The sequence below is a fragment of the Argopecten irradians genome, chromosome 8 (assembly GCF_041381155.1).
Source record: "Argopecten irradians isolate NY chromosome 8, Ai_NY, whole genome shotgun sequence".
Classification (NCBI taxonomy): Eukaryota; Metazoa; Mollusca; class Bivalvia; order Pectinida; family Pectinidae; genus Argopecten; species Argopecten irradians.
This window is the reverse complement of record NC_091141.1, coordinates 18,727,500-18,742,359: the sequence shown is the minus strand read 5'-3', so window position 1 is coordinate 18,742,359 and position 14,860 is coordinate 18,727,500. Positions and strand designations below refer to the sequence as shown.

General features: G+C 33.5%; 1 protein-coding gene across 1 annotated transcript in view; it reads right to left on the bottom strand.

Annotated features, from left to right (window-relative positions):
- Nucleotides 1-12,378, bottom strand: part of LOC138329765 (CD151 antigen-like) — a 29,823-nt gene extending 17,445 nt beyond the window's left edge. The window contains exons 1-4 of the mRNA XM_069277055.1: nt 12,287-12,378; nt 4,793-5,417; nt 4,290-4,481; nt 798-814 (exon numbers count right to left, since the gene is read on the bottom strand). Coding sequence (XP_069133156.1) covers nt 798-814; nt 4,290-4,481; nt 4,793-4,897 — 314 coding nt within the window. The 5' untranslated portion in view covers nt 4,898-5,417; nt 12,287-12,378. The remainder of the gene's footprint in view (nt 1-797; nt 815-4,289; nt 4,482-4,792; nt 5,418-12,286) is intronic.
- Nucleotides 12,379-14,860: the final 2,482 nt, after the last annotated feature.

Genomic DNA, 14,860 nt, shown 5'->3' with positions numbered 1-14,860 from the left:
AGGGTTTTATTATACAGGAGGAATACAGCATACTGAAACAGATAGGGTTTTATTATACAGGAAGGATACAGCATACTGAAACAGATAGGGTTTTTATTATACAGGAGGATTACAGCATACTGGAACAGATTGGGTTTTATTATACTGGAGGGATACAGCACTGGGACATGATAGTGGTTTTATTATACAGGAGGAATATAGCATACTGAAACAGATAGGGTTTTATTATACAGGAGGAATACAGCATACTGAAACAGATAGGGTTTTATTATACAGGAGGAATACAGCATACTGAAACAGATAGGGTTTTTATTATACAGGAGGAATACAGCATACTGGGACAGATAGGGTTTTATTATACAGGAGGAATATAGCATACTGAAACAGATAGGGTTTTATTATACAGGAGGAATACAGCATACTGAAACAGATAGGGTTTTTATTATACAGGAGGAATACAGCATACTGAAACAGATAGGGTTTTATTATACAGGAGGAATACAGCATACTGGAACAGATAGGGTTTTATTATACAGGAGGAATACAGCATACTGAACAGATAGGGTTTTATTATACAGGAGGAAATACAGTATACTGGAAACAGATAGGGTTTTTTATTATACAGGAGGGATACAGCATACTGAAACAGATAGGGTTTTATTATACAGGAGGAATACAGCATACTGGGACAGATAGGGTTTTATTATACAGGAGGAATACAGCATACTGGAACAGATAGGGTTTTATTATACAGGAGGAATACAGCATACTGGAAACAGATAGGGTTTTATTATAACAGGAGGAATACAGCATACTGAAACAGATAGGGTTTTATAGGGGAAATTTTATACTATACAGGGGTTTTATGGATACAGGAGGAATACAGCATACTGAAACAGATAGGGTTTTATTATACAGGAGGAATACAGCATACTGGAACAGATAGGGTTTTATTATACAGGAGGAATATAGCATACTGGAACAGATAGGGTTTTATTATACAGGAGGAATATAGCATACTGAAACAGATAGGGTTTTATTATACAGGAGGAAATAAGCATACTGAAACAGATAGGTTTTATTATACAGGAGGAATACAGCATACTGAAACAGATAGGGTTTTATTATACAGGAGGAATATAGCATACTGAAACAGATAGGGTTTTATTATACAGGAGGAATATAGCATACTGAAACAGATAGGGTTTTATTATACAGGAGGAATATAGCATACTGGAACAGATAGAGTTTTATTATACTGGAGGAATACAGCATACTGGGACAGATAGGGTTTTATTATACAGGAGGAATACAGCATACTGAAACAGATAGGGTTTTTATTATACAGGAGGAATACAGCATACTGGGGACAGATAGGGTTTTATTATACAGGAGGAATATAGCATACTGGAACAGATAGGGTTTTATTATACAGGAGGAATACAGCATACTGAAACAGATAGGGTTTTATTATACAGGAGGAATACAGCATACTGGAACAGATAGGGTTTTATTATACAGGAGGAATACAGCATACTGAAACAGATAGGGTTTTATTATACAGGAGGAATACAGCATACTGAAACAGATAGGGTTTTATTATACAGGAGGAATACAGCATACTGAAACAGATAGGGTTTTATTATACAGGAGGAATATAGCATACTGAAACAGATAGGGTTTTATTATACAGGAGGAATACAGCATTACTGAAGATAGGGTTTTATTATACAGGAGGAACAGCATACTGGAACAGATAGGGTTTATTATACAGGAGGAATACAGCATACTGAAACAGATAGGGTTTTATTATACAGGAGGAATACAGCATACTGAAACAGATAGGGTTTTATTATACAGGAGGAATACAGCATACTGAAACAGATAGGGTTTTATTATACAGGAGGAATATAGCATACTGAAACAGATAGGGTTTTATTATACAGGAGGAATACAGCATACTGAAACAGATAGGGTTTTATTATACAGGAGGAATACAGCATACTGAAACAGATAGGGTTTTATTATACAGGAGGAATACAGCATACTGGCACAGATAGGGTTTTATTATACAGGAGGAATACAGCATACTGGAACAGATAGGGTTTTATTATACAGGAGGAATACAGCATACTGGAACAGATAGGGTTTTATTATACAGGAGGAATACAGCATACTGGAACAGATAGGGTTTTATTATACAGGAGGAATACAGCATACTGGAACAGATAGGGTTTTATTATACAGGAGGAATATTGCATACTGGAACAGATAGGGTTTTATTATACAGGAGGAATATTGCATACTGGAACAGATAGGGTTTTATTATACAGGAGGAATATAGCATACTGAAACAGATAGGGTTTTATTATACAGGAGGAATACAGCATACTGAAACAGATAGGGTTTTATTATACAGGAGGAATATAGCATACTGAAACAGATAGGGTTTTATTATACAGGAGGAATACAGCATACTGAAACAGATAGGGTTTTATTATACAGGAGGAATACAGCATACTGGCACAGATAGGGTTTTATTATACAGGAGGAATATAGCATACTGGAACAGATAGGGTTTTATTATACAGGAGGAATATGCATACTGAAACAGATAGGGTTTTATTATACAGGAGGAATATAGCATACTGAAACAGATAGGGTTTTATTATACAGGAGGAATACAGCATACTGAAACAGATAGGGTTTTATTATACAGGAGGGATACAGCATACTGAAACAGATAGGGTTTTATTATACAGGAGGAATACAGCATACTGGGACAGATAGGGTTTTATTATACAGGAGGAATACAGCATACTGGGACAGATAGGGTTTTATTATACAGGAGGAATACAGCATACTGGGACAGATAGGGTTTTATTATACAGGAGGAATACAGCATACTGGGACAGATAGGGTTTTATTATATAGGGTTTTATTATACAGGAGGAAAACAGCATACTGAAACAGATAGGGTTTTATTATACAGAAGGAATACAGCATAATGAACCAAATACTGTTATTTTTTTCAAACAAATTCGGAGACATTTTTAGTGAAAATTTGCATCAAAATAGTCCTATTTTCTATTTTTCTGAAAAAATTATCAGAAGAAAAATCTAATTTTTGAATTTCCATATTTTCAAAATATGATCGATTTACTTTCTGATACCTCTTTTGCTTTGAAAACGCTTAAATTTGCAAAACCATACATTTTTTGACGTTTTATGTTATTTATTTACCCTTGTAAAATTTCTATGTCTATTTCATTATTAAAGCATACTAAATAACATTAATAATAACATACCTTGATGATTCTATTGATTTTTTTTTGTCAATAAGATATAACAAGCTTGGGAAACTAGGCCTTACCTCAAACTTTTGATTCAAAGAGTCTTATTCAGCATCAAAAATAGCTTTTCTGAGGCAAATATTTTGCTCTGTGCGATTCTGTATAGAAACTAACTTTTTTCTGAAATAGCATCTTTCAAATTATAATAAAGATTTTGCTTAAAAAAATGAAGAAATGATAATATGTTGCTGCAATTTTTCCGCATATTGTTTGTCCGTTTCCGGACATAAATTAGTATACCAGATGTTGTGATTCATATCTATCGCTGATCAAAACTCGAAAACGTTAGCATTCAAAACAACACTATAGCTAACTTCCTTCAAAATTCATATACTGCGCTAATTAAGTTATATATCTGCAAAAATAGGTACACAGTTATGAATTATAACGGTCATTCAGTTGTAAGCCTACTGAGGGAATCTTGATAGCAGCGTTACAAACGTATGACGTCATCCATGGGACAGCTGTATTAATGAGGAGATAATAAGTGTGAAACAAAAATCAAACCCTGAGGTGGTAATTACATGGACTACCATTATATTGCATTATTCTATGGGGTCTTTTTACAGATATCAACTTTCAAAGCATTGTTTAATATCTACACTCCTATTTTTCCACTAGACGTCTGTGAATGATATCAACACATACAGCTTGTTGTTTCATGCCTTTTCAGGCAACAGTTTAATTCTGTTGGGACCAACCCGAGTCTGTTGGGACCAACCCGAGGAACTATTTCTCTATTGGCGGTTATTCACAGGAAACATGCAGTTCCTTGATTTGGCATCGAAACACATGAAAACAGTTTTACAACAGTTTGTTTATAACAAACATCATAATTCAATAATTATCTCAATAAATTTGTTTATCTAGCTAGGATAGTATTTTCAGCCAATATATACTATAAAGATATAACTATCTAATGCAGAAAACACCCACCATCACTAAACAACATCTATTTTCGACACACGCTCCCGTACATCCCAGAATTCCAGACAAGAGGATGAAACCTCCGGTGGCGATGAGAAGATAGGTGGCAACAGGAAATGCACTGCTACCCAGTAAACCAACATACGTAAACTTCTCCAACCTGATGTACAGACCCGTGGTCAGAAACACGATTCCGGACAACTGAAAAGGTCAAGGTCACAATATTAGGAACAATAATATAAATTGCACATACATTCTTATCTTATCATCATAATGTCTAAATCTGGTGACAGGGTCAGAAGAATATCAGGCTACATCACCCTGACCAGACATCCATTGTGTTATCAGGGCATAAGAGGAAACTTTATGAAGTAGTACTGCGGGGTATAATAGTTTACATGTAATCTTATGGTAAAGATTGAAAATCAATTTCTATAATCAATTAGACACCAATGGCTGGACTGCTGTAGATGGTATATTTAAATATTTACTGTCAACATCAATATACATACCAGAAAGAGGAAGGTGAACATATAGATGACAAACTTGAGGAAGTTCTTTCCACACAAGTCATTGTTTTTCCTTTTACGCATCCGTGGATATCGTGGATTCATCATGGTGTCTTTTGAATTTGAACACAGAGCAGCCGTCCCTTACCACTCACAAGCACACACAATCCGTATGTGTAACCACAAGGCCGAGGACAGTCGTTAAGATTTGTCCATTGCGTGTGAGCAAACCTGATTATATCTCATTCAGGTGTTGAATGTCCTAATATCAATTTACAGTTTGATGAAAAAATTCATTAAAGTTAAATAATTTTCCTTTAGAATTCTAACCTCACAGAGGTTATATCAAATGTACCGAGAAAATTAAAATCTTACATTCTCAAATTACAGTTTAAAAAGGCCTTTACAAATGGGTGTGTGGCATTTAATTTTCTAATTAACTGAAAATATCTTTAGCAAGTTCAACAGGTGGTCAAATCCTTGATAGCTTAACAGGACTAAGACACAACAAAGGTTCAGTGTCTGACCCCGTCAAAGTAACGCGCCCTCTAGTGGTGACCTGGTTATACTTGAGTGACTTTTGATGTTTTGAACTTTGGCTCCAAACTCTCACAAGTTCTTATCCAACCTGGAGCAAAAAAGATCAAAAGCAGAAATTAGTGGGGATACAGCATTAAAGTAAATGTTCATAGATTTTGAAGATGTTTATTTCAAATCAAACACTTTCATTATGGTAATTGAATTAAAATAGTTCTTTGTTTACTATCTTTAAAGGATCATGTATCCATCACGGCTGTTTATAGAACTAAAGGCCTGATTATAACTAAATTACAAACCATGAAATATTTAGATGTAATTCTATCCAAGTTAAATCACATTTACAATACACATTTTCCATGGTATTTAACAGCAATGATACAGTGGACATTTTATAAAAAAAAACCTAATACACATTGTACAGTGTTAGTCTCTGACACTGGCAGAAGTGATATATGTATTGAATAAAAAAGTTATCTTAAACCTTTTTTAAAAGTTTTATAATATTGAGTAGAATGAGAGTGATGGCTGTTCTCCCTTTAATCCCCTATAAGCCCTGCTGTCACTGTGGAGTTCTGGTAAACAGTGTTAACCATCTCACAAAAAGCTTACCCAATACTGACAGATCTGTGATCAATGACATACCAGATTTCATCTAATAAAACTTACCAAAATACTGACATATCTGTGATAAATGACATCATGTACAGGGACATGGACACTTATTGGGCAGGATGTTTTACATTTTAATCTCATATTCCATACATATCATACATGTCAGTGTCACAGATATGACTAATACTGTAATATCTATTATAACGGTGAGACTGAAAGACTTCCTGAACTTTTCAGCTGACCAACAAAACATGTACAACACTCCATACAGCTGGATATATATATATTACTTTGTCTTGCTGATGATGATTCCGTAATGCATTTCCCCAAGTAAAAACAAAGGGTTAAACCAAACGTTAGATGAATCCCACAGGAAATATGCATCAAAGCCTAAAACACATCAGAGACTTGTATATCCTAGGTCTATATGCTGATGCATGTCAGCCAAATATAATCCCACAGGAAATATGCATCAAAGCCTAAAACACATCAGAGACTTGTATATCCTAGGTCTATAAATGCTGATGCATGTCAGCGGCATATCATTGGGTTCCATTAATTGATATCGATGTAGAGTCGCTGTTACCACTAATTATATATGTAAATTAGTTAATTGACTATGGAGCGACTTGATTTCAATACATGAACATCACTGAGCTGATAAACTTTTTCTGCTGAGGAAACAAACACTAATTTTAGATTGTGTATACAAAAACTGTTACCAATCCGGCAGTACATGTGTTTATTTTTACTAGAACAAAATTAACCCACAATGAAATAGTATTCCAAGCACTTACTGTTATAACAGCAACCATTCCAATGTTTACTGTGACATGTGTCAACCATGTACCATACAGATGGGGAATCGTGAAGTGATTATAGTGTGTAGGACCTATTACTAGAGCCCCTCCCATAGCTGTTACACATATATTACTATTATAGCTAGGAACTTATACTTCTGTTTCTCATCCTTCAAATACTATAGGATGCATATGGGAGGTGACAAGTAACATGTTTATACTTAGCGCTTGTACAGCTGTAATTATAACTTAAGTCAGCCTCTGTAGCTGAATCATTTACATACAGTCCTTCATAGTTTAAGATGGCAGGCTTCTTATAGTACATATATATAAAGAAACAGCAATGAATTTGACCTACTGTTTCAAAGTCTTTTATCTACAAATAATTAGTACTGCTTTGTTAACATAATATATTTGCAACACTATTGAGACTATCAAATTTAAAAGCAAAATCTTTAATTTGAAATACTTAAGAATTGATGTTACTATTTTTTAACTTCATAAGGGTATGAAAGAAATTTTGTTTGCAAACTGTGTGAATCCGCATAGTGGATTCTCACATAAGTTTGCTAACAAAATTGATTTCATACCCCTATGAAGTTAAAAAATAGTTACATCAATGCTTATAATTAATTTTTCAGACTACATGACAACAATGAGTACATTTAAACATACAATTCTTTTGATTTTTCAATGGATATTTATTTCTAAATCAATACGCAACGTCGACATCTCTATTGTGACGTCATGATTACATCGGATTTTTGTGCCATTCTCTGATTTTTTTCTTCATAGTATATGAAGAAAAAGAATATGCCAATCAGAGAGTTGGATTTAGTATGAAAACAAATAGCAATTAATTATTATATCATGAAGGCTCTGTGATGAAGGACACAAAGAATATGTGACTTCCTTAGAAAATGACAAAACTTCAATCTTTACAATTGAGAATGTTCATGAATATACATGTAAAATGTTCAATGTCTTGATAAAAAGCATAAAAGCATAAACAGTTTAGAGAAGGTTTCTCAACTTTCAGAACTCAGGATCCCGGAGTCACAGCTGGTATATATACACTGCTAAGTGTGAACCGAGGAGGGGAGAGGAGGGGAAAGGAGGGGGTGGCCTATGGGTTTACCCAGAAATACCCTGTAATATGCATGATCATTATGTGATAACAATTCCCATTAGCTTAAGATTTTCAAGCAATAACTGTAGATCTGTCTATAATACCTACCTGTTGTTCATTGGCATGTGTGTATTCTAGCTATCCAACATCAACAGAACCATCTGGTGTGTATATAACAAATCGCAGACACTAAATGTCACCCTGCCTGTATAGTCAGACCGCCTGTACATGTTTGTACAGCCTGACAGCTACAAGTCCAACTTGATGAAACAGCCAAGGACGATGTGTAATTATATATATACTGGCACTCACTGGTAATGCAGGATGTATGGACGAATGTCACCCTTACAAGTTCATCAAGTTAAAATGTTTAATAGCCTGCATCACTCCCAAGAGCTTCTCTGGGTTTTCTTAGTATTTACTGAGCTTATGTTAGTTATCAAGAGAAAACTGTTACAATATTAAAAACTGTTACAATATTAACCCTATGACCTTGACTGAAGGTGGAGGTTGTCATTCACTGCAACAAACTCTATGGCTTAATTTTCATCCCAGCATTATTTAGCATACTACTGGCCATGACCAAATGCTCAGCTTTACAGACATGTTAAGAGTTTGAGTACAAGTCTATAGTTAAACTATATATACTGTCCCTCCTGCTATCAACAGGTGTAAGTGTTAATGGTTACAAAAGGATCAGGGACAAACACATTCCTTACATGTGTTAATGGTCTCAATATATAAAGCATTATATATGTTTAATGTATTGCAGTTGGTCAGCAAAATAGCGAATATCTAGATCAAGTTCAAGATACCACTGATGGGGACTTACTAAACTTTTAAAAATTACACTGACAAATATTCAATGGTCATGCATGAGTGTCTACAAAATCACCATTTTGTCCCATAGCAAATTTTACACTATAATAGTGACTATGCTGCCAGGACAAGTGACATAGAAAACTTCAGCAGGACATGGCCTGTATAATGATAGGTTATACACCTAGATAAAGAATGAATGTCCAAGGCTACATACTGTTGTAAAGACCCAATCAGCTGAATTTTTGTCTAACTCATAATTATCTTTCTTCCTGCTAACGTTTATAAGAAAAACACCCCCAATTATCTCCCCTAGTGGTGCTTATAATTACCTCCCCTGATTGTGATTGCTTCCTTTAGTTGTGCTTACAATTATTTCCCCTTCCTGTCTAAGTAACATGTCAAACTTATATAAAAGATGAACTAAGAATGATCCTAATAATCTAGACTACAAATATTGGATACTTATTTTACACATAAAATATCAGCATAAATAACTTCTGCTAGTGCTCTGAAGCCATGATATCTAATTGAAAAGTGCCAATCATAATCTAATACGTGTAGTCGGTAATGTCCAAATGAAGTACATGTATCAGATGTCAGGATTCGTTTATGAGACATCACTCAGCTAGATAAATATCCTTTCTGATGGAGTGTACAGGTCTACAGGTAACAAATTGTTTCAAGGTCAATTAAGATACAGAAATTATTTACTTAATGAATGAAATTTCAATTATTCATAGAATAGAATTGTTGATGTTTGTTCATATGTATGCATATACCCTCGGAATGAGCTATAATGTATAGCAAGTTTCAAAAGTCTTGATTATTGTTAGTATACATCTATCTCACATACAAACAATCTAGATAAGACAATTAGAAAAAAACAGCATTATTGAATGAAAAAACTGCATAAATTCTGATCCTAGCTAAAAACTGAAACTTTGCAGGGTTTAGTTTTGGAGATAATGCATACACTCTAGTAAATGTAATGTATATATATAAGAATGAAATTACTGTTATTAAGAAAATCTGGGACAATAGAGTACCATACACATTCATGAAGCAAAGCCAAGATAATTGTATATAAGGATAAAATCTCTAGCTATACTACATTGTAGTTTTTAAGGTCAAAGTCATTAAATGTAGATTCTAGGTAGAGGGGTATAGTAGTTAGTCACACATGACATTTAACACTTTAACATAGCTTTGTACACAGGAATGCTAGATTGTGTTATGTCGGAAAATAAAACTCACATATCATGGGAGGATGGACTTACCAGTCAATGTCAGAAAAAAATGTCAATTATAATGAGAGGTTGAAACCATTATATTTATTAGCAGAGTACATGTGTAACAGGATAGGTAAAAATGTAGCAGCCAGATCAAGGTTAACATATGAACCCAAGATCAAGAGGAGAAAAATGCTGGAATGCCAGACCTGGGTTTTTATCTGGGACCTCCAAACACTAGTTATATATCTAATATAGGTACCTGGTTAACATCCATTGACACAGTCTGATCCACATGTATAACTTTTAAAATATCTATAGCTATAAAAAGAATAAAATCAACATTGATATTTCAGGGTTTTGCCAGCTGTTTTGGGAAGAGGACCCTAAGCAAAAATTGGAAAAATATCATCAGTGGTTTTTTTTTGGTTTTTTTGTTTTTTTAAATTGAGAAAAAAATCATCAGCATTATTTTGTTAAAATTTCTTCACAATTTTGTTGAATATCAAAATGGGGAAATTAAATAACAAAGAAGGTTTAGCTGTCTCTTTTTATGATATTATAATATTCTTCAACTTCTACAATTAATTTTACTTATATGGAGTATATATAAGACATCATATTTGGGGTTTTAATTTAACTTTACTGCAATTGGGAAAATACTGACTAAATTTGGGAAAATAAAGTGCTATTTTTCAATTGGGAATGGGTCCTTCTACCAGACCCTATAGAGGCCTGGCAAAAGCCCTGTTTTGGGCATTTTTTCATCAAATTAATTTATTTCATTATTTGAACTCATTCACTTCTGAACAGTGAAAAGTATCATTTTACATATCTAAAAGGAGTGGGTCGTGTGGTTTGTACATTTGTACATAGTGTTAAATACGGTCTCTGTCACTCAGCTGACGGAGCATGCTTCTTCGGCTCAGTGGGTAAAGCTGTATATTTCCATGACGGAGACCCGGGTTCAATTCCTGGTCAGGGCACTTGACAGGGATGTGTGTTTTCTCTAGTGTTCTTCTACACATCTAACACTCTTATGTAAACACTGTTATTTTAAAACCTTACAATTATGGTAAACTAGCTGCCAAAAAAACAAGAAAAGCAACAATATTGATTTATTCAGAGTAGACCATCTATTTATTCAGAATACACAGTCTCAACAAGCAGCAGACAGGTTTATCTAATATTTACTTAGAAGTTGGTATACTGGTTTCGCCCATGATATTTTTAGACTTTATTAGGACTACAGTATCATTAAACATTATATTATAACTAAATTCCTAAATGTGCTGGAAGGTTTTACTTGTAGTCGTAAACTAGATATAAAGTTAACAATAAATATAAGAATGCTAACTCTGATTTAAATTAGTATTATAGTAATGACGCTAAACTTGTATAAAAAATCCCTCACAATTATAATACAAATATATTATTGTATAAATAAATTTAATAGAAACAACATACACAGTAAATTGTTCATCTAAACATGGTTTGACATTTGGTCAACTTGTGCTCTGCAAGCATAGAAATGCGTTGGTGTTCTTGTTAAACAGTTCATGTACTCCCTACTTATCTGTTTGGGAGTACATATATAGAGATTGCGTCACTGAGTGAACTTGATTGTAGTATGGTAAGATTTCAAAGCTGCATGGACAAAGGCAAGAGTTTCTCACGAGTGTAGACAAATAAAATACTTTTTATCTATTTGGTAATGATTCTAATCAGTGATTTAGTCATGTACATCACCAGGGTAATCAACTTTCTAGCATTAATATCAATATTTTCCTGGTATCTAAATTAATAAGGTCCCAACAACAGCCCAGATTGCTTCACTTGCTTCTTGATATTCCTGGTCGAATAAATTAAGGTCAAAGAGAATCAATTGACATTTGTGTTTTATATTTGACTCAAATAACTTTAGATTTCAGATGCTCAATCTTACTTGATTAACAGACAAAGTAGCACCTCATTCAAGCATCAAGACATCAAATTAAATGACAAAATGCAGGCTTCCACAATAAACCTACAATTAATATCGCGTCAAATAAAAAATCATAATTTGACCGTTTAACATAATAATAATGCATATATTTATATTCGCTCCTAGTAGGCCTAAATGTTTCCAAACCAGAGGTATGCGTCAGCCATGTGTTGCAGCAACACTACAAGCTTGCTGCAGTGATCTCAATGAGATGATTCATAATTTGCAACCTGACAGTCACTTACATCAGAAATGTAATTTCTCAATCGTGTTCACAGATAGTGCACGTGTGCATGTATCACGTAGAAAATTATACACTTACCGAGGAATAACCGATTATCTGTTCCGTGAATATAAACATTAAAATGCTGCCAAACTTACCTGTAAAATTTCCCTTTGTTATTTTCGCAAGTGTTTATGTACCTTTTGACCGGAAGTTAGCATCTAAATGGAGAGTGGACATATATCCGGACTTTTTAAATTGTGTTCACATGGCACAGGGGCCTGCATAGTCTTGCCCACGTACGTTAATCAGCCTACGGAACGTACCGGAGTTTAAACACTGCCAGTCTGGGTTCCCCAGTGTGAGGGTCCTGAGAATATACTTATAGTTTATATCAATTTGGACATACAAGAGTGTCCATATTTAGTTTTTTGATACATATTCAATACAGTACTGTGTTATTAACTAGGTTATTACTGTACAAACCACGTTTGAAAAAATAAGTGATCTATTTTAGTGTCACTGTGTCGCTAAATAAGAAATTCAGATTTCATACCAATATCAAACTTTAGGAAGATAAAGATATATCGTACAATCACTACTGTTGCCATAATTGTATAAGTAATGATCCAGTCTAGGTGATAGTTTGATATATTGCGGTGTCAAAACTTAGTGAAGAAAACAGGACTCTAAAGTTGTAAGCTAGTGAAATTGTTTCGCTGATTACCAGAAATTGCTTCTTTTAAACCTTTTTAAAACTTTTAATTGTGAATAGAGATTTTAAGATATACATAATGTAAAATATCACCTCTTTGTGCAACAAGAAGAAGATCAAGGACGAGTGAAATATAGATCGGCCTTACAAGTCCAGGACTTACAACGGCTGGAAAACAGTGTAACTGTTAGCATAGTACAGTGGGTTTTATAAAATAAACCCAGGATGGTAGCAAAAAATCGTAAAACTTTTATCATGCATGCTATTCAGTACCTGTACAGTAAGTTTAACACATGAATCTGGGAATTAGTTACAATTAATTTATTAAGGCCCACCAAAATGCCCATAGACAATTTGTCTGATAAATGTGATGATTATGAAACACAAAGTTTATTTTAAATCGCACGCAGATGCGAATCCTATTTTCGCCCTTTTTGATTTGTACATTGTGTGTTTTTCGCTTCGAGGTCCGCCCTGACTAGAAACATTAATGTTTCTGTCCTGGCATACACACACAGTAACGTCATTGTACCCAAATTGATACCAATAATACACACCGATTTCCCTTATATGACATTTGTTGCTTGGTGTGTTTCATTTTTTCTAATTTGTTTTGAACAAGAGCATATAAAGTTTATTTTGATGCTTTTTTTTATATTACAGTGCTTATTTTTACTGTTAGTGCGATTAATAGCATGTGTCGAAATACTTTAGTTTTGCCACATTATGTGTACTCAAATTGATACCCAAGAAGAAAATTTTTTATAAAAGTAAGAAAAATCAATATATATATATATTATATATATATATATTATTGTGATTTTGCTATATAAATGGTGTGTGGTTGCGTTTATTATACTGACTTATTCTGAATGCAGTGATACATTTTACTGTAAAAATTATACAAGTGCTTTCCCAACAGTTTTCTGTGGCATTCATCAAAGTCTATATTATTCCAAAATGGTGTATATGTCATAAGAACACTATCAATTATTTTGACTGTAAAAATATCAATGTAATAATACTACAAACATAATTATGGATTAATCAAGTTACAAGATACAAGTAATAGTTTTAGTAAAATCAAAATGGAAAAATAACGCTATACAGAGAGCAATTTGCACTTGATAAAATAAAAAAAAAAAAACCATACTGTATGGAAAAAATGGGAACTTCTTTATAGCAGAGATTTAAATATAATACGATTTAAATAGGCACTCTGCGTAAGAAACCGGTCTACTAATTTTCGTCGGGAAACGGACAAACAAATTACGGAAATAAAATTGCTGGAAAATATTTTTATTTTATTTTTTGATAGAATCGATCTTTACATTTAATTTGAAAGATGCTATAACGGAAAATAGTCCATTTTAATACAATTTCACACAGAGCAAAATATTTGTCTCGGAAAAAGCTGATATATTTCATGCTGAATTAAACTCTTTTTGAAAGTTAAGGTCAGGCCTACATATATAGCTTGAAAACTGGTTTGTTATATTTTATATAATAAAATCATGAATATATGTAATTATACTAATTATTGTGTTATCTTGTATGCTCCAATAATATAATTAATATAGAAAATTAACAAGGGTAAATGAATAACATAAAACGTTGAAAAGTGCTACGGATTCGGATATTTTTAACGTGTTCAGACCAAAATTTAAGGGATATTAGAAAGAAAATCGGTCATATTTCGAAAAATAATGCGGTGAGGTATACTTTTTATTGGCTTTTCTTATTGCTAATAAGCCCATCTACATGGAATATTTCCAAAATCTCATTTATCTAAGCATGAAACACTGCAGTACAGTACTTTTAAATGTCCGCTCATCACCAAAATCATAAAAAAAATATTTTTGCCACACTTTTATCAATTTTTTGGCACATTTTAGGAATTTTTTTTTTTTGGGGGGGGGGGGGGGGGATAAATGGAGTAAATTATTCAAGAAATCTTTATTCAACAGGGCGAAAATCGATTACCGATGTTTTGAATCCGCATATTTTCATCCATGCT